Here is a 21,032-nt window from a genome sequence, read left to right as displayed (position 1 = left end):
ATATAGCACCACTGCCATAAAAAGAACCCGTTAAGCCTCTGTATAGTTCTTTAAAAGTTCTCTAACTCTCTTATTCTCTTAGCTTAGGTGGGGAAAGGATTAAAAACAACATTAAATTACAGTGTATTTCTAAACATAACCTGGTTCTCAACCTTTTTGTCCCCAAGCCCTCTGTAAAAGTGAATATGGGTGTAAGTTGGATTGCTATAACTATTTGAGTCTAATTACTTCTTCTTTCTGTGAATTGCTCTCAATATTGTACACTCAACTACTCAAATATCTCACTTTCAGCCAAAGGATAATTTCTCTTTAAGGACCCCGTGACAGACGTTTTTTTTTCTGACGTCATGACTCACGAGCCTTTCTTTAATTAATTTCCATTAATTTCCCCTGGACTCGGATGAATTAAGGTAGGTTGGAAATGTTTTAATTAATATACTCGATAATGCAAAGGTTGAACATGTGTTTTAGCTGTTTATGAGTTAATTAACGTTGTTTGTGAACATGAATACTAACGAAATCGTATCTAACCGAATTTTGAATTTGCGCGGCCTGCAGTATAACGTTACTGCAGGCCGCGCAAATTCAAAAATTCGGTTAGTTACGATTTCAACTTTTCTATTCTATACAAGATGTTGAATTTACTCGTTTTATTCTAAAGAAATGTATTCAGTTTGGACCATGTAAGCATGTCTCTAAATAATTTTTAAAAGAAACGTCTCTACCGTGTATGTAGCGTGTACTATTTGAAATGCTGCGGGCAGGAAGTGCGTGGGGAGCGGGAGAGACGCTCGAGTCGAGGCTGAGGGGATCCTCGCATTACAATTATTGAGTTTAGGTTTTTAAATTAATGTTTGTCAGTTCTTTTATTTGTCTCTTTCACGTTAGCTCTGATTTATTGATCTATTTGTTCGACCAAAATGACGAAGAAAGTCTGTGAGTAAAGACATACTTAAGGCTTATTTCATTTGACTAGCGCGAGGTGTTTTTTTATCCTGTTTTTTTTAGTAGAATGAAATGGTTGCGTATTTACACAACTAATTAATTACTTGCACTGTCTGCAGCAAACAAGTTTTTTTCATTTATAAACACTGATTCACCTCCCCCTTTTAGGATCTAAAACTCTTCAATGTTTGACGACTAAGGACACTTTGCAATAACTTTACATGGTAAGTAATTTCTATAAAAACGGCTATAATTGTTAATAGATAATATGAATTACCAATGTTGGACATGTTTTGAATAAAATCCATCTAATGCTGTCTATTGACTTGAATGTTATCCTCATTAACAAACTTTAGACTAAGAATTATCCATTCCAAAATATTCATCAACTCCCTCTTATGCCATCTCAAATGCATGTGACTTTTTTTCTTGTTGTTTTGTATTAATTTTGTATTTATTTATTTTTTTTATTCTCACAGTGACAGTAACCATTGACATTACATTAATCACAGAAGATCACAGTTCCAGCTAAAAATATTTACTGTTCTACTGAAGAAATAAAAAAAGTCAACTTGGATGGCCTGATGGTAAGTAAATTAACAGCTAGCTTTCATTTTTCTGTGAAATATCCCTTTAATCAAGAATGATTAAATATATTGGGTATAAAGCTAATTTATTAATTGATGCATGTTTTATTTTCAGACTTATAATTATGTATTATAAATTCATAATTTTAAATGAAACCAATGACTGATTCAGATGCATTTCTTAATTGCAAATCTGTAGTATTTTAGCACTGACGAAGGCCTGTGTGCTGAAACGCATTGGAAAAATAAAGAATTGATTTTTTTAGCTCCTTTTTTTTTATTTATTTATTTTTTTTTGGATCCCTCAACGCCACAAGTGTTGCTGGTATTGTCCATAAATATATTAATTGCAAATTTGGCCAGTCATTAATACGAATTATTTTTATATTTTCTTGTCCTTTGCTATTGCATATCTGCAAAAAATTGATTCCCTATTACAGATTATTGTGCTTTTTTTTTTTTTTTAAATAAGAAAAATAATCACAATTGCTTTATCACAGACTGAAAACCTGAGAAGTGTGTCCTGAAGGCCCTTATCTTTTTCCTGAGAGAAAGTCCTGAAGACCTCATCAAGGAGTACTTTCTGAGTTGAACGTAAGAATATTCTATTTTGGTTTATTTTCAGAAAAATAAGTCTAAATTTGTGTATTTTGTAGTTATGCTAGCAAAAGGTGACCAAATTTTTTTTTTATGTTCACTATTTTAGGATAACCCGACAGATGATTGAGGAGCAGCTCACCATGGTGATGTTCATTATTTGGAAGGAGGGGGAGAACTTCATGAACCATCTGCTGACATTGAGGGAGTTAAAGTTTTGAATCAACTTACTTCAGTTACATCAGCTTGTGCCCTGCTTCTAGGTATGATCAACCTGGCTTGTCCGAAACCCCTTTGATTTACTTTGTATGTGTATGTTAGAGCTGCACAATTTATCGTAAAAAGATCGCAATCTCGATTCAAACACCCACGCGATCCTACTTTATTAATGACAACAATTCGCCTGCATCTATTAAACCTTTGACAAAAATCCTACCGGAACATTCGGTGTTCATGCTGCCACTGATCCAGAGACAGCAGTTTTGAACCACACTGTAGTTATTCAAGGATTTGGTTATTTGATTTCTTTTACAAATATTAAAATGATCACAGAAGTAATAAGATAAAAGTTTACAGTTAGGATATAATCACTGGACATTAGATAGCGATCAAAATAGAGCAAATCGAAACTAAGCACGTCATGATTTTACCAAGTGGTTGTTTTCCTGAGACCAATATTTTTAATGATGACCCTGAGACAACAACAGCCTCATCCAATCAACGTTTATGACGTCATCACCGTGTGCCCCCTGCAGAGCCCGCCAAGGTGCAAAAAAAAAAAAAAAAAAACCTGTAAAACACGCTTTTGAGTGCTCAATTTACAAGGTAAGACTACAGTATATGCTTTTTTACTTTCCCTTATTAATTTACAGCAGTTAGTTAGGTGATGATAATAGTGAAATAAAATGATGAACTAAAACAATCTGAAGAACAGTTAGGGTTTTTATTTTAATTTATTTTATTATTATATTATTTTTTTATTAGCGTGCCTAAGTTACCTATTAAAACGGCTAACGTTACGGACTGCATCTAAGCATTTTGCGAGCTCATTTCATGCCGGCCAGTTAAATCTGTTTAATTGGCATGTGCGGTGTCACTGCCAGTTTCTGTTGCGTCCACATCAAAACGCAAAAAATGCGGACAAAACAGCGCTAGTTTGCACTCCGCGCAGACATTTCAGCTCGTAATTATTAATTCTGTTATGATGATGTCTTCAGTCCGTCATATGAATATGATGACCTCAAGTCATCACTGATTTATCTGTTACACATGATGACTTCAGTCCGTCATATGAATATGATGACCTCAAGTCATCACTGATTTATTCTGTTACACGATGATGACTTCAGTCCGTCATATGAATATGATGACCTCAAGTCATCACTGATTTATTCTGTTACACGATGATGTCTTCAGTCCGTCATATGAATATGATGACCTCAAGTCATCACTGATTCATTCTGTTACACGATGATGTCTTCAGTCCGTCATATGAATATGATGACCTCAAGTCATCACTGATTTATTGTTACACGATGACTTCAGTCCGTCATATGAATATGATGACCTCAAGTCATCACTGATTTATTCTGTTACACGATGATGACTTCAGTCCGTCATATGAATATGATGATCATGATGTCATCTGAGTCATCTGTTACATGATGATGTCTTCAGTCCGTCATATGAATATGATGACCTCAAGTCATCACTGATTTATCTGTTACAAGATGATGACTTCAGTCCGTCATATGAATATGATGACCTCAAGTCATCACTGATTTATTCTGTTACAGATGATGACTTCAGTCCGTCATATGAATATGATGATGATGTCTTCAGTCCGTCATGACCTCAAGTCATCACTGTTTATGATGACTTCAGTCCGTCATATGAATATGATGACCTCAAGTCATCATTGATTTATTGTTACATGATGATGTCTTCAGTCCGTCATATGAATATGATGACCTCAAGTCATCACTGATTTATTCTGTTACAAGATGATGACTTCAGTCCGTCATATGAATATGATGACCTCAAGTCATCACTGAATTTATTCTGTTACACGATGATGACTTCAGTCCGTCATATGAATATGATGACCTCAAGTCATCACTGATTCATTCTGTTACACGATGATGACTTCAGTCCGTCATATGAATATGATGACCTCAAGTCATCACTGATTTATTCTGTTACACGATGATGACTTCAGTCCGTCATATGAATATGATGACCTCAAGTCATCACTGATTTATTCTGTTACAAGATGATGACTTCAGTCCGTCATATGAATATGATGACCTCAAGTCATCACTGATTTATTCTGTTACACGATGATGTCTTCAGTCCGTCATATGAATATGATGACCTCAAGTCATCACTGATTTATTCTGTTACACGATGATGTCTTCAGTCCGTCATATGAATATGATGACCTCAAGTCATCACTGATTTATTGTTACAAGATGATGACTTCAGTCCGTCATATGAATATGATGACCTCAAGTCATCACTGATTTATTCTGTTACACGATGATGACTTCAGTCCGTCATATGAATATGATGACCTCAAGTCATCACTGATTTATTCTGTTACACGATGATGTCTTCAGTCCGTCATATGAATATGATGACCTCAAGTCATCACTGATTTATTCTGTTACAAGATGATGACTTCAGTCCGTCATATGAATATGATGACCTCAAGTCATCACTGATTTATTGTTACAAGATGATGACTTCAGTCCGTCATATGAATATGATGACCTCAAGTCATCACTGATTTATTCTGTTACACGATGATGACTTCAGTCCGTCATATGAATATGATGACCTCAAGTCATCACTGATTTATTCTGTTACACGATGATGTCTTCAGTCCGTCATATGAATATGATGACCTCAAGTCATCACTGATTTATTCTGTTACACGATGATGACTTCAGTCCGTCATATGAATATGATGACCTCAAGTCTCACTGATTTCAGTACATGATGATGTCTTCAGTCCGTCATATGAATATGATGACCTCAAGTCATCACTGATTTATTCTGTTACACGATGATGTCTTCAGTCCGTCATATGAATATGATGACCTCAAGTCATCACTGATTTATTCTGTTACACGATGATGACTTCAGTCCGTCATATGAATATGATGACCTCAAGTCATCACTGATTTATGCTGTCACATAGTGTCTTATTACACCAGACTTGCCATGATGTTGATCACAATGAAATTGCTATATTTTTCTGTTAATTGGTTAAACACAGTTCAGTTTCATAACATGAATGACAATAATCTGGAACACTTCAGTGTTTATTTAACATATTAGAATCAAGATTTCCAGATGAATAAAACTCAGTGCAATGTTTTTAAGATATTTATTTTTTCTTTTCCTGATGGCTATTTAATAGTGTTAACTGTCTAACTGTTGCTTCTGTATTTAAAGGACACCAAGTGGCAATAAGAGCGCACAATGGAAGGTATGACTTCATTTAATGTAATCTAACTTTTTTTTTTTTTTTTTTTTGGAATTGTCATAAACAGACCTTTGCAATGTTATCAGGGCATTTTTTTAACATTTTTTTTAATGTTATTTTTATTAATTATTATTTTTAATGAAAACCCAATGTGCTTTCAAAATGTGTAATTTATGACTTTTTCTTCATCTTTGTAGATGTTAAGGTATTAAGGTGTCTCCAAAATAAGAGGCCAACGTTCACTGTAGGAAGTGTGGGGCCATATAAAATCCAAGTGGAAAGTTTTAGCACTTTAATGAACGACAGCGAGGTTTCTGATGAGGTAAATTATCATCCTTATATTAAGTTATGTCAATTCTTACACTTATTTCCTGTCCACTGTTAGCCTTCAAATCTGTAAGTTCTGCATGTTTTTTTTCACAAAGATATTTATTTGCTTGCCAAAATAGTTAAATTCTTTTACCTCACATGTTTCCTTGAAATTTTCAGGTCATGGATTCCATATGTAATGTCCTGAGCAAGGTAGGTGTAATTTTATCAGCAATAACTTGAAGTAACAAAAAGTAACTTGCATAACAAAATAAAATTAAATAAAAAGTCTAAACGATATGCAAAGAAATGTAATTTGTAAACTGTACTGTTAGGCTTGATGTGAATCATGTTTATTTCTTTAACTCTTTTGAAATGGAAAATGATATTTTGTTCTACCTCAAATCAGGATCGCCCAAGTGTTGTTCATATAAATTCTCAGGCCCTCACAAAAATATTGGATGGATCCAAAAGGGCAAAGAGCCACTATTTTCTCAAGGTATGATGCGATGGTTCTTCTACTGACCTGCATTTTTTTAAGGTGTTATGTTCAGTATAAGAAATAGCTGCTTGGCTTCAGTGAGCTTAATTAAACAGCATTCCGATTGTGTAGATGATTTTCATAATGCACTAGGTTATCTCTTCTATTTCTCTGAATTACAGAATAACATTTTGGAAAAGGCAACAGAGGTGTTTGGTGTGTATCTTGAAGGTGGCAATCACTGGAGCTTTTTTGTAAGTAAACCTTTTTGAGGATAAAACATTTTCACACATGGGTTTCGGTTTAGTCTAGTCAAGTCACCTTTATTTATATAGCGCTTTTTACAATGCAGATTGTGTCAAAGCAGCTTTACAGATATAACTGGTGTATAATTTTGGCTGCACAGCAGCTCTTAAAGAAAATTGTGTCATTGTCCAGCTTAAATAAATTCAGTATTGATTCATTCCATTGTAAAAATCAATAATTAGATAATTTTTGCAGAGGTGTTAGATCATAGAACTTGGAGCATGTCAGGGCTGCGTGTTTGGACAGAAGGCACAATGAATGGTTTTGCAATAATTGTCTTATGGTTATTATAACTTCAGATATTTCTGTTTTAGCATTGCAATGTTGACGAAAGGTGCATCACCTATTTTAATTCACTTGGGGAGACAGAGTGGCAGTGCCAAAAAATTGCTCAACACTGGTGGTAGGTATTCATTGTTTTGTTTACTATAGTGATTTCAGTTGTCTAATGTGCTAATTATCATACATAATTTTTCCTTTAAGGGCCAATTTATATAAATGGAAATACCTGCCATTAACACTATGTTGCCTCAAGTAATTTTCCAATGAACCGATTTCTAACCAACTGCCTCACAACTCTCACTATATACAGTATACAGTCCCACTGTTGCACAATCATGCTCACATGACAAGCACAAGTACTTCTCACTGTAAATTAAGCTGTAAAATTTGTTACAGAGACACAAAAGCTGAAATACAGTTTTGACTGACACACGTATGATTGAGATATATATATATATATATATATATATATATATATATATATATATATATATATATATATATATATATATATATATATATAATATATAACTCTTTATTATATATATATTATATGCTAGCGGCAGTTGTGATTTTGTTCATTACAGTGCATTTGCAGCTTCTAGGGGAGTGAAAGGAGAATGGGACCTCAAAACCACAAGACATGAATTGCAAACAGATTCAGTGTCATGTGGCATCCACACACTTGCAGTAAGTTAAGTTCTGTTACCAAGTGTAGATCACTGCAGGCATGTGTTTTTAACCAATTGAATTTTAACCTAGTATCGTACATAAACTTCCCTTGTACATAGTTACATTAAAGTGCCAATACTTGATTCTGACAAATATCTTTCTATCTTGCTTTCATTAAAAAAAAAAAAAATACTTTTGTTTTCCTTGAAGTTTGCCACTGAATTTATGAAAAATGGTGGCTGCATTACCTCCTTCCAGTGCCCTGCAATTCAAGAAGAGAGAATGCGCCTAGCTTCACTTTTGTTTCACTCTTTAGGTATGTGCCTTATTGATGGAAATGTTATATATAATATATATATATATATATATATATATATATATATATATATATATATATATATATATATATATATATATATATATATATGAATAAGCACAGCATAAATTGTTCATCAATCCATGAAACCAGAAATGGGGCAAGTGGTTAAAAATGTGAAACAACAACAACAAAAAAACAGCAACTTTTTTTAATATATACATATATCTATTTACAGATCGAACAAAAACATGTGGAATTTGTACCAAAAGTGCTGCAGGGAGAAAGAAAGTAAGTGTGGTTTTCACATTTGAAAGTGATATTCTGCATCATGTGCACCCCTACGCCTACAGAAACTATAATAATATAATAGGTACAGTGGCATGAAAAAGTATGTGAACCCCTTGCAGAATCTGTGAAAATGAGAATGATTTTAATAAAATAAGAGAGATAATAAAAAATGCATGTTATTTTTTATTTATTACTGTCCTGAGTAAGATATTTAACATAAAAGATGTTTGCATTTAGTTCACAAGACAAAACAATAGCTGAATGTATTAAAATAACCCCATTCATAAGTATGTGAAGCATTGATTCTCAATACTGTGTGTGGTCACCTGATGATCCATGACTGTTTTTGTGTTTTGTGATGGTTGTTCATGAGTCTCTTGTTTGTTCTGAGCAGTTAAACTGAGTTCTGTTCTTCAGAAAAATCCTCCAGCTCCTGCAGATTCTTCTGTTTTCAAGCATTTTTGCATATTTTAACCCTTTCCAGCAGTGGCTGTAGGATTTTGAGATTCATCTTTTCACACGGAGGACAACTGAGGGACTCAAACTCAACTATTAAAAAAGGTTCAAACATTCACTGATGCTCCAGAAGGAAACACGATACATTAAGAGCCAAAGGGTTCAAATATGCAAAAATGCTTGAAAACTGATGAATCTGCAGGAGCTGGAGGATTTTTTTTGAAGAACAGAGCTCAGTTTAACTGCTCAGGACAAACAAGAGACTCATGAACAACCATCACAAAACATAAATACAGTCGTGGATCATCAGGTGACCACACACAGTATTGAGAATCAATGGTTCACATACTTAGGAATGGGGTTATTTTAATAAATTCAGCTAATGTTTTGTCTTGTGTACTAAATGCAAACATCTTTTATGTAAAATATCTTACTCAGGACAGTACTAAACAAAAAAATAACATGCATTTTTTATTAACCCTCTTATTTTATTAAAATCATTCTCATTTTCACAGATTCTGCAAGGGGTTCACATACTTTTTCATGCCACCGTATATATATGGTTCACATCCCTATTGTATATATGATTTTTCTGTATTTTTCTGATTTTTTCTTTAAGGTGGCATGTAACTGTGGGGCAGTGCTGCATGTAGAGTGTGCAGCCACACCCATGTGCTACATATGTCAAGGTAATACTTTATATCTCTTTTGTCCTGTTCAGTCCACATACTCTACAATGCGTTTATGCAGAGTTTAAAATGAACACCTGCCAAACTCCAAATGTGTTTAGATTTTCTGTTTAGTGAGTAAATCTCAGAGGTCATGGAGAGGTCTACTGCATTCTGTTGGGAGGGACTCTACATATGTATATGTAACACAAAAAGGCAATTTATTGTTTAAGCTAGTAATAAAGTGCTTGACTAGTGGATTTATTTTTCATCTGCCCAGTCTCTTTGGCCGGTGAGTGCATGTATAGATACATATACACATAGACTCACACACTCATTCCATTAACAGTAGACACCTAAAACAGGCACTGCACTGGGGCACTGTTTTCTTTATGACCGTGGTGTTGTCTTTATGCACTAGTCATAAGCACATTTGTTGTAGATGATGTCACCAAATTGTGTGTATTGTATTACTCTCTGTACAGATGACAGCATCCCATTGGCCCAAATCTCTTTGCCTGCACCAGACACTGCACCACACTTGGGTAACTGTTTTGTTATTGACTGGTTGGATTTCTTGCACCAGTCATGAAGAAATTTCTTTTTAGATTATCTCACTAATTTATATCTTGTTTATTTTAATGCAGCTGACCCAGACCAGGTTGTCCAGCCCTCTGGATCTGCAGAAGGCTTTGCACTACAACATGGTAAATGTTCAAATTCTTACACGTGTTCTGACTTAAGTGAACTTCGGCTAAATCTCATTTACACTATTACAGTTACTTTATATATATTCTATATTTGATGTTATTTACTGTAACATACTGCATCTCATATACCATCCAGTATCCACCTTATTCCTATGCCCCATGGCGCTTTGCGTGAATTATGGGAGTAACGTCCGTTAAGCTGTAAACAATCAATGAAAGACTCGCTCTATGAACACAATAATATGTTTATTTTTAAACTGGTTACAATGAGATGACATTATTCTACTCACCCTTCAACCAATGAACATTAAAAGGACATTTAAAAGTGTGAAAGCATCAACAAGGTACTTTCTACAGTCCATGAAAAAGCACGATTCTTTCCACAGAAATAACGGACGGGTTGAACATAACTATAGTGATATATATCTGTATAATGTAATATACATTGCCTTATTAAAAATGTTCATGAACTTCAGCATTGCGCGATACTATTTCAAAGTGATTTCCATCATTTTTACAGATTGTATTTACCAGTGAAAACATACCTGGAAAGAGACGTTGAGGAGAAAAGCAAGAGATTCTTCGTGCATTCTAGTGAATTATTAATGGGATATATCGTAAATAATATAAGAACAGACCACAAATGTGCAGCATATGCTGTCCTTTTTCATATTACAGCGGAATACAAAGAGACTAAAGTAAATAATCACAAGGATAGAAAGCAGCGACTGAAAAGAGCTCTTGCCATAGATATTCTTGTTATAACGTTACGTTAAAATACCAAGTGTTACGTTATTCTCATGATGTCTAAAATAAAACATGAAAGAAATATTGACAGCTCATTCAGTCAAACTGACGGATTAGCTTTATTTGTAGGGCAACCTCATGATTTGAAACAATTTGTTTCAGTCTTTTTGAATGGAAGTTCACCAAACTCGAAGTACAACCCTCAATTCAAAATGCAGTAGGCTCATCAGGAATAAGGTCAATAGCTTACATGCAGTATATGTTGATTAACTATGCTGTTTCTAACAACTGCATTTACCTTGACGAAATCAAGTTAATTTAAACAAATATATTGGCTCTATGAACTTTCTCTAATTATTTGTACATTTCATTTAATCTTTTATCTAGTTTAGCTTGCTGCAATAAAGCTAGGTAATGTCAGAAACACCTAGGAGTGTCTTGAGTTCAGTTTGTTTAAAGGGTATGTTAGAAACAAGTATTGTTTGCTTGGAAACAAGTGTTGATTATATTTGTGGTATACTGTCTCACATTGTAAACCTGTGATGTTGACATGGGTTCTGGCATATTTTTGAACAGAAGAGACAGTTTTATCCATGTTGGAGGCCATAGGAAAACCTATGGCCTGTTGCAGTGAGGAAGAATTGGAGGAGGACAAGGAGGAAGAGAAGCATGAGCACAATGAAGAAAAACATAGGGAAGACAAGGGAGTGGAGGAAAAAGAAAGTAAAGTGTACAAAGTTTTAGGAAGGCTAACAGCGCAAGGAAAGACCTACAAGGTAGATGAAGATGAGTTGAGGAGGAGGGTCAAAGGAGAAAACATGTCCACAAACATGTTCCGAATGTTGATAAGGGTTTGTATTTCTATTATATGCATACATTTAAGTATAAAAGCACAAAAACAGTCATAAGATGTAATGATGAGTAAATCTAATTCCAGTACTGACAGTTTATAAGAAGCATAAATGTCTATGCTGTTTTTAAAGGTGCTCTAAACGATGCCACGTGTTTTTAGGCCAAAACATTTTTTGTCACATACAGCAAACATCTCCTCACTATCTGCTAGCTGCCTGTCCCCTGAACACACTGTAAAAAAAAAACGCGGTCTCTGTTGTCACCACAAGCTCCAAAAACGGCAATGAAAACTACCTGGTGCAGCCTGGACCACGAAAAATAATAAACATGCTCCAGCCAGTAACCGACAAGAATGATTTTAAATGCGCGTTCATGACTGTTTCAGGAAGCACGGAGGGGAGGGGAGGGGAGGGGAGGAGGAGGAAGAGGGAGGGTCTAGCTAGCCTCTGTTTTGTTTGACAACACTTCGAACGTCAACAGAAAGTTACTCCACCCAGGATCACTTAGAGCACCTTTAAATGCAAAGCACAACATTTTAAATTATTAGTGACAGCAAATCATACACAGCCCCTCATGGCTATTCAGAAGCCTGGTACATGAGCCCTGCACTCATGCTTTGCATCTGTTACACTGTACTTGTTCATACATAGGTTGGCAAAAAAGATGTTCCACCCAATGTGCTGCAGCAGCCTAGAAAGGCAAAGACAAAGGTGACAATATTCAGCACTTTAACAGAGGGAGAGGCGGAAGACATTGCCAAGGGGTTTGGCATGGCACTGGCCAAACATGTGCCGAAAGAGAAACTACTTTCTGGGATACCCCAAGAGGACATCCCAGCAACACTGTAAGTATGCCTGTGTAAGCTCTATTTCTCTCTCTCTTTATTAAGTCTTAGAATATCTTAATGGTTACACCTTTATTTTAGTTATTTATTTATAAGAAATTAGTTAAAATGTGACGCAGTATGTCAATATTGTCATCCTAAAAAGAAGAATTAAACATCCTGTTCAACCTGACATTCTTATCTTTTTGAATCATAATTTGAGAACTCAGGACTGCTTTGCTTAAGCTGGGCACACATTTAATGACTAGCTAAAACATTCTAAGACTGTGCACAACATACAGCGATTGTTTCCTGCGACTGAAGCCGATTTAAATACTTATACATGGAATTTAATCGCAGACTGAACGTAACTGTCTCTGACGCGATCTGTCATAAGTATCAGTTTACATTCATAATCGGCCTTACAATCGTTAAGTGTGTGCATGGCTTAAGACTGCTCAGCACACAGCGATTGTTTCCTGCGACTGAAGCCGATTTAAATACTTACACATGGAATTTGAACACCGACTGTAATCACAGACTGAACGATCAGTCATAAGTATCAATTTACATTCATAATCGGCCTTACAATCGTTAAGTGTGTCCGCAGCTTTAGACATTTAAATGCATTTTAATATTTTAAGGACTGGACATCTTGAATGTTGTTGTTAATTAAAGACCATTGGCAAAATGTCCTTACTTTTTAGTGTTTTACAGAATATGGAAAGCAGTTTCTACAAGTGTTTGCTCTGAGGACAGAAAATGTAATCTTTTTGGAGATGTCTTTACCCTTGGTTAAACTAAATTGGCATAATGTGCATTTTATTATATTACAGTAGTACAAACCTTTTCAGCCTGCTGTCTAGACCCTGTATCAACTGGTCAATTAATCAACTAGAGCAGTGGTTCCCAACCTTTTTTACACCAAGGCCCACCTCCTCTCCGAATCAATACTGCGAATCAAAACATTTGTATTTTAGTGTTATTACTTTTAAAACCCATGTTATCATTTTTTTAAAGAAGAATCTCAAGATAGATTTAAACATTCAGTATTCTGTTTTGCAAACATACTTGCAGAAATTCTTTACAAAAGTACTTACTCTGCTCAGTAATAAAGTAACTTAAATAAGCACAAGTCAACTTGCCATACAAAATAAGACCGCAGGGAGATACCAAAGGACTGAATTTAAAAACTATGCAGAATTATTAACATAACACATATAACACCACTGATCCTCTCAAACTTCTCCAAAACACGCTTGTTTGGCAAGCATCCGTTACAAAAAACTCACAATACATTAATTACTTTAACTACACAAATATATTAAACTGTGTTCATGCAGAAATACGATGTAGTGATCAGTGAGTGCACATGCAGTTTGTTTGTGCATCAATAATTGTGCACTTGCACATTACTAATGTACGGCTGCCGTATGTCACTGTAATCGTCTTTACCTTCATTACTATCGTAATCCATCAAAAGCTTTTTAGCGACACAGGTTCTTTTTCCAACTGAGAGTTTGTGTTTTAACCACCGTTCAGTCTGTATTTCACAGCACCACGATGAGAAACAGCCTGGGCTAAACCAAAACAATCACAGAATACATACGAGAGATGGGGTGCCTTGTTTTAAATGTATTTTTAATTAATTAAATGTATTAAAAGTAACATATTAATAAATTAATTAATTACATTAATATATTTAAATTCATTTTAATTTACCCGGGAGGATCACTGATTGGGAACCACTGAACTAGAGATTCATTCTCTAGTTCAGTGGTTCCCAATCAGTCAAGTGTGTTGCAATTCCATATATTCCTCAAGACTAGGGCTATGATGAAACAGAGTTACAATCCCAGGTTTCTGATTCATAACAGACAACTGATTTGGCAGCAGCTCTGGTATTACCCACCATTGTCTGTGTAGTCACTCAAGTAACATGAACATTTTAATTTATTTGCAGGAGGAGCATTGAACGAATGAAGATTAATGTGCAAAACCTTGGTCCTGAATCAGAACTGGATTTGGCCACTCACCGCTTTGGGCCTACAGCGGCCGATGTTTTCTTTTCCTTTTTAGAGGACTGTTTGAAATGATCTCAGTGACCATGAGGGGCACATGTGTACTAATGTGTGGGTGCTATCAGCTCAGATTGTAAACAACAACAAAAAGTTAAGATAACTTGATTTGATCATTTGATTTGATTTTTTATTAAATTTTAGCATTGAATACAAAATGCAAGGTTTTTATTTTCATAGTCAATTGTTTTCTAGTAACTTTTACTGGAGAACTCATAGATGTAGTGGAGAACAAATACAAAGTTTGATAAAATGGCAAAAATGCATTTGAATAAAATGGACTTTTCAAAACCTTATTTGTATTTTCTTGAAGCACTGACTGATTTGTGTTTTCTTCTTGACTTAACAGGAAACCTTGATGTGACATCTTTCCTTGTCTCAGAGGCAGCGCCTCTGTCAGTTTTTCTTTTTCTGTTTGCAAACAGTGGACGTATTTTACGTGACTTGTCCACATCACAAAGTCTCCCAAATCTTTCAAAGTTCACATTTACTTCTTTTGTTTGCACTTCTAGTTCATTGACTTTATGAGCAATATCCTCAGGAATTTTCTCCCATGTCTGTAGAGTCTTCAGTATGCTTTCCAGTTTCCTGATAGTTGCACTACGCCTATCTTCATCCATAATTTCATTTTGTATAGGCTCAACTGAATTGTCAGTAGCATCTTTTGATGTCTCAGTAATTTCATTGAAAAGTCCCTTCGCAAGTAGTAGACACGCACATTTTTTATGATAGGAGAAAGTACAACAGTCACAAACATTTGTTACAACACATGGTTTTGATACTGCTCTTCTAAGTAAGCTTTCAACCTCTATTGTTTTTGGGGGCTTTGCATAAATGGTATACTTTTTCTTTTGAATCAAGTTGTTGGCATGGGCTTGTAGTTGTGTGTTCATGTCTGGAAAAGTCTCATCACCACCACCACAAGTGAGAAGACTTAATAAAATTAGATGCTTACATGTACGTCCTCTTGTACCAGCTACACAACTGCAGAACTGTTCTGCAGGGCAAACACAGTAAACTACATGTGGATCATTCTCAGATGGAACGTTGTACATGTATGTTTCTGTTGAAGCTATGGTGACTGTAGTGGCCCAACCTTTGTCTAGCATCCTCTGAGCAGATTTCTTTATTTCTTCCATTTTGCTGTCCAGTGGGTTATAGACCCTCCCAACAGACTGCAAATCTTGTATTATGTTGAAGTACTTGTCAGTTTTGTTCAAAAGTACATCAATCAGATGATCCAATCTACGATTTCGGATGCCACAGAGAAACTGGTATTTTAAACGGTGGAAGAAACTAAAGAAAGAAAAGCAGAGAGATCAAAATGAGGAACAACAACTGGTTGAGACTATTACAATGCACTCTTTTAAACTGGGATGCCAACAGGTAAGGGGGAAAAAAGATAACATTGCGTGGGGCGGGGGCATGCTCCACACAAGTTATTTGCTTTACATGCTCGTTTGTAGTTACTTTAAGTTTTTATTATTATTATTATTATTATTTATTTTTTATTACTCTACATATCCAAAACACAATTTTCATGATTACATTGTTGTGAAATTTTATAAAAAACAACATTTGGTTAAAATCTCATGTTATAAAAGATGAAGTGCTATGTAGGCTATTTAAGACAGTATTGGTTGATTAGACAGCAATACTGTTTGCCCCCTCTCTCTTCACCGTTCCCACATCTCAGACCTCAAATATATATCTTACCCCTAATAGACAGTTTTTAAAGTAAAGAGTAAAGGAAATAATGTGTACAGTACTTATTGAAACCAGTTCTGTATCCCCTTATTTACCCTTCACAAGTACCCTTAAGACCCCCCTCCCCCAATAAAAACACTATCATTGGATCTATGCAGATCCCATAGGTGACCTATTTTGCTCTCAAAAAGGTGAGAAGTTTGCATCTATATTTAAACAAATTACTTAAAGCACTATGCTAGCTTTCAGCTAGCCCACAAATAAATAATGAAGTGAACATGCATAAAAATGTTATATGCCGTTCTATTAGATTGTTTGTGTCAGAGTCTCCATGCTTATAGCATCTTCCAAAGTTAGACCACAGATGACCAATTGGCTCCCAGTGGTTCCTAAAGTACTTGCACACATCTTTTAAATACTTGAACTGGCAATGAAACATCTCAGCTTTTTTCTTGAAATCATGTTCCTGTAAAACATACAAAGAAAATCATGCTTTGTGTTATTTGTACAAATTAATGTGCTGTTAGTGAACTGAGAATCGGCCATGTTCTTGATTGATTATACTGAAACCATTTAGGCCTATGTGAAACATGATAGAACAAATATGACAATTTAGAAAAATAAAATAAAATAAAAAGTACAATTACAATAATTAAAAAAATCATTTATAACATCTGTTAAAATTAAAGTTTTTTAACATCCGTTAAAATCATTTGTAGATTTTCAAGTAGTGCATGATTATATGTATTGAAAGTTTAATGACAACTGTAAACCATTTTAGTTTACATGAAATAATGATTGTTAATCATTATATAATGTTTAATTAAAGTTAAAGTTGTTTATAATTGTAACATTAATAAGCACATTATCTAATGTTTTCTATTTTTATATATTTTAAAATATTATTTTTTTCTGTGATCCAGTAATTAATGTCACATGATCCTCCAGAAATCCTTCTAATATGCTGATTTGATACTCAGTTATTAAACTTTATATGAATCAACATTTAAGAATCTGACATCTTGTAAGGGTTTTTCAAATATCTTGCATGGCACTGCATGTTGTTGCAAGTTTGTTACCAAAGTTGCAAAAAGACTTTTCAGTCTACAAGCTTCAATTGCACTATAAACAAAGCAACACACCGTGGAACAAGACTTCAGCTCAGCCATAAACTGCATGATGTGTGCCCTTGAATCAGCATTTTCAGGTCCACATACACCAGATTCAGATCTTGACAGCCAACGAGTTACTGCCTGTGTGTAGTAAATGGTGGGAAAATATTAATAATTTGCATAAGTATTGCATAATAAATATGAATAAGTACTGTCCTGAAAAAAGTATTTCACATAACAGAAGTTTACTTAAAGCCCACAAGATAAAAAAAATAGATGAATTTATAAAAATGACCCAGTTCAAAAGTTTAAATACCCTATCTTAATACTGTGTGTGGTCACCTGATGATCCATGACTGTTTTTGTTTTTTTGTGATGGTTGTTCATGAGTCTCTTGTTTGTTCTGAGCAGTTAAACTGAGCTCTATTACCTCCAGCTCCTGCAGATTCTGCAGTTTTCCAGCATCTTTTGCATATTTGAACCCTTTCCAGCAGTGACTGAATGATTTTGAGATTCATCTTTTCACACTGAGGACATCTGAGGGACTCAAACACAACTATTAAAAAAGGTTCGAACATTCACTGATGCTCCAGAAGGAAACACGATACATTAAAGCATGTTTCCTGCGACTGAAGCAGATTTACATACTTACACATGGAATTTGAACACCGACTGTAACCGCAGACTGAACGCAACTGACTCTGACTGGACGCGTTTGAGCGCGATCAGTCATAAGTATCAATTTACATTCATAATCGGTCTTACATTCATAATCACAATCGTTAAGTGTGTGTGCGGCTTAAGAGTCAGGGATGTAAACTTTTTGAATTGGATGAACAGGGTAAATTATACTTTTTTTTCTCTTCTGGTAAACATGCAAGAATCTTCTGTTGCTTCCAGAACTAAATGAAAAAAAAAAGATCTTTATACAAAATAAGATAAACTTGCACATCATCATGTTCAAAAGTTTTCACCCCCTGACTCTTAATGCGTTGTGTTTCCTTCTGGAGCATCAGTGAATGTTTGAATCTTTTTTAATAGTTGTGTTTGAGTCCCTCAGTTGTCCTCAGTGTGAAAAGATGAATCTCAAAATCCTACAGCCACTGCTGGAAAGGGTTCAAATATGCAAAAGATGCTGGAAAACTGAAGAATCTGCAGGAGCTGGAGGATTTTTCTGAAGAACAGAGCTCAGTTTAACTGCTCAGGACAAACAAGAGACTCATGAACAACCATCACAAAACACAAAAAACAGTTGACACAATCTGCATTGTAAAAAAGTGCTATATAAATATAGAAAGGTGACTTGACTTGACCACTTAAACTTTTCAACTGGGTCATTTTTATAAATTCATCATGATCCTTTTTATTTTGTTCAAATGATTAACATTTCTGCATATTCTGCAAGGGATATTTTGCAATGCGAAATTAAGCTATTTTATATCTATTCATTCATTAGTTATTTACCTACAGTGGCTAGAGAATAACTGCAGTAAAACCTAGAACAGCTTTCATTGAAAATTGTAGTATATTACAATAATAGAATAATATTCCATTTCTATTAAAAGGAACAAAAATCAAAGCCAATTAATCTCAACTTAGTACTACTTACTTGTGTTACATGGTACCAACAAAGGAGAACGTCTGACTCACTGAATACTGTTTGGATGGCATTGATTTCAGCTTGGTCTTTATCAACCATAAAGCACCTAATAAAAATAAAAACATTTTAAGCTTCAAAGCAGAGAAAAATATATCGTATCATAGATGTTTGCTGGCAAAAAATACCTTGTGTTATTTAGAGTCTTTAAAAAGTTACTAATCAAAATTACAAACCAATTTGTACATTGTAGATGCACTGAGATCAACACCAACTGTAGGCTAATCATAGAAGGCAGTTAATAAATCAATACAAGGTTTGCTCTGAAGCCTGACATCTAGGTTGGGAAATTACAGGTTTAGAACAACTTGAGGGTGAGTAAATGATGACAGAATTTTCATTTTTGGGTGCAACTATTCCTTTAAGAGCCTGTACACACACAAAAGATTATTGAATAATTTCAGTTTAATTTGTTTATATCTGTTTGTATTACCTTGGAGCAACAGAAAATGTTGGTTTCAGCTTTTCCAGTGCCAACTGAAGCGTGGCCTGCTTTTCATTTCCCAGGATGATATAGGCAACGGGTATGCCATGACCATGACTGTCCCTTACAACTAATGTAAATAAAGGAAAGCCATACTGGTTCACACCATGTGTTGCATCCATAAAAACAATATCTTGTCCATATTTTTGAAGGTTGTCTCTCATGGATGGTGTTTGTAGAACCATGACAAGATCTGTTTGAGGACTATAAGGCTGATAAAAAATAACAGAGTCTTTGAATGGGCCCTCAAGAAGTTGCGTGGTACTGCTGGCATCATCTTTGTGTTGCTGATTTTTTCGTATCATACACGTCCGAATATTTTCAATGTCTTTTGGGGTGACAAAATATGCTTGGTTGTTGAGATCAGTATGTCCTTGTTCCTTCGACCATTCATGGGATTTTAAGAGAATTGTATCTGGCTTAACACCAAGAGATATTAAATCTTGAATATGCTTAACCAGCTCTTGACTAATTTTCTCTGAGTGACCCTCAGAAGAACTTGCTGGGTCATGTCCTGAATGAATGTTGTAAATCCTTTCAACTATAACAAGCTTGTTAAGCCAGTCTGTCCTCTTTTTAAATGAAACATATGCCTTACATCCTTTGGCCCTTCGACTTCGTGGTGTGCATACTCCAGAGCGTTTGCATGTAAACAAGAAGTATCCATTTTTCTGATTTTCCAAACTTGCAGAATTCACATTTCTGTAGGTACCATCTTTTAAGGTGTTTATGTTGGTGAGCCTTTCTTGGATAAATTTATAAGTATCCAAATCCTTTTCTAAAACATGGACTGTTATATTAGTCTCTTTTTTGTTTCCTTTAATTTTCTCTTCGTTGTAAACTGTTTTCTTTATAAATTCATCCATTTTTGATGTGCAGCACCTAAAAACCAAAGGGACACAAACAATAAGGCTAAAATATCAATAATGTAAAGAGCTAAAATTCCATGATCTTAAGAAAGCAATGCATATTATAATGTATTTTTCTAAAAATTGTAAAACAGATGTAAAACAGAGATATTATGTACAAGTCAACATTCAAATAACGACTTGAGATCAAAATATGACGGACTGAAGACATCGTATAACAATAAATCAGTGATGACTTGAGGTCATCATATTCATATGACGGACTGAAGTCATCATCGTGTAACAGAATAAATCAGTGATGACTTGAGGTCATCATATTCATATGACGGACTGAAGACATCATCGTGTAACAGAATAAATCAGTGATGACTTGAGGTCATCATATTCATATGACGGACTGAAGACATCATCGTGTAACAGAATAAATCAGTGATGACTTGAGGTCATCATATTCATATGACGGACTGAAGACATCATCTTGTAACAGAATAAATCAGTGATGACTTGAGGTCATCATATTCATATGACGGACTGAAGTCATCATCATGTAACAATAAATCAGTGATGACTTGAGGTCATCATATTCATATGAC

At 34.8% G+C, this 21,032-nt stretch overlaps 2 protein-coding genes across 6 annotated transcripts; one reads left to right on the top strand and one right to left on the bottom strand.

Annotated features, from left to right (window-relative positions):
- Positions 1–364: 364 nt before the first annotated feature.
- Positions 365–14,901, top strand: LOC125247904. 4 transcript variants are annotated; one of them, XM_048159450.1, is made up of 20 exons: positions 365–410; positions 1,114–1,169; positions 1,425–1,532; positions 2,033–2,126; positions 2,239–2,392; positions 5,589–5,622; positions 5,817–5,941; positions 6,109–6,141; positions 6,338–6,427; positions 6,592–6,663; positions 7,030–7,118; positions 7,585–7,687; positions 7,880–7,985; positions 8,224–8,276; positions 9,352–9,421; positions 9,886–9,945; positions 10,048–10,107; positions 11,434–11,708; positions 12,360–12,553; positions 14,496–14,901. In XM_048159450.1, the coding sequence occupies exons 6-20, from the start codon at positions 5,616–5,618 to the stop codon at positions 14,626–14,628; spliced, it is 1,470 nt and encodes a 489-aa protein (XP_048015407.1). In that variant the 5' UTR covers positions 365–410; positions 1,114–1,169; positions 1,425–1,532; positions 2,033–2,126; positions 2,239–2,392; positions 5,589–5,615; the 3' UTR covers positions 14,629–14,901. The 4 variants fall into 4 exon arrangements, with proteins under 4 accessions (XP_048015407.1, XP_048015409.1, XP_048015406.1 ...); XM_048159452.1 differs by lacking the exon at positions 365–410 and adding an exon at positions 679–936 and having other exon boundaries at positions 7,928–7,985; XM_048159449.1 differs by lacking the exon at positions 365–410 and adding an exon at positions 681–936.
- Positions 14,902–16,405: 1,504 nt separating this feature from the next.
- Positions 16,406–20,033, bottom strand: LOC125247625. Of its 2 annotated transcripts, XM_048159028.1 has the most exons (4): positions 19,520–20,033; positions 19,039–19,135; positions 17,460–17,570; positions 16,406–16,783 (listed from the first exon to the last, which is right to left on the bottom strand). In XM_048159028.1, exons 1-4 carry the CDS (start codon positions 19,873–19,875, stop codon positions 16,556–16,558), a joined length of 792 nt encoding a protein of 263 aa, XP_048014985.1. In that variant the 5' UTR covers positions 19,876–20,033; the 3' UTR covers positions 16,406–16,555. The 2 variants fall into 2 exon arrangements, with proteins under 2 accessions (XP_048014985.1, XP_048014987.1); XM_048159030.1 differs by lacking the exon at positions 17,460–17,570.
- Positions 20,034–21,032: the final 999 nt, after the last annotated feature.

Source organism: Megalobrama amblycephala, linkage group LG15 (assembly GCF_018812025.1).
Source record: "Megalobrama amblycephala isolate DHTTF-2021 linkage group LG15, ASM1881202v1, whole genome shotgun sequence".
NCBI classification, from domain to species: Eukaryota; Metazoa; Chordata; class Actinopteri; order Cypriniformes; family Xenocyprididae; genus Megalobrama; species Megalobrama amblycephala.
Note: the sequence above shows the minus strand (reverse complement) of the source record. Positions and strands in the feature narration are given on the sequence as shown.

What these genes read in the sequence shown, in the direction of transcription:
- LOC125247904 (XM_048159450.1), top strand. An exon ending in ACTTTTGTTTCACTCTTTAG is followed by an intron (nt 7,986 to 8,223) that starts GTATGTGCCTTA and finishes ATCTATTTACAG; the next exon opens with ATCGAACAAAAACATGTGGA. An exon ending in TGTTCCGAATGTTGATAAGG is followed by an intron (nt 11,709 to 12,359) that starts GTTTGTATTTCT and finishes GTTCATACATAG; the next exon opens with GTTGGCAAAAAAGATGTTCC.
- LOC125247625 (XM_048159028.1), bottom strand. Translation starts at nt 19,875, where the DNA reads ATGATACGAAAAAATCAGCAACACAAAGATGATGCCAGCAGTACCACG. An exon ending in ACATTTTCTGTTGCTCCAAG is followed by an intron (nt 19,136 to 19,519) that starts GTAATACAAACA and finishes TATTTTTATTAG; the next exon opens with GTGCTTTATGGTTGATAAAG. An exon ending in GTTGGTACCATGTAACACAA is followed by an intron (nt 17,571 to 19,038) that starts GTAAGTAGTACT and finishes TACTACACACAG; the next exon opens with GCAGTAACTCGTTGGCTGTC.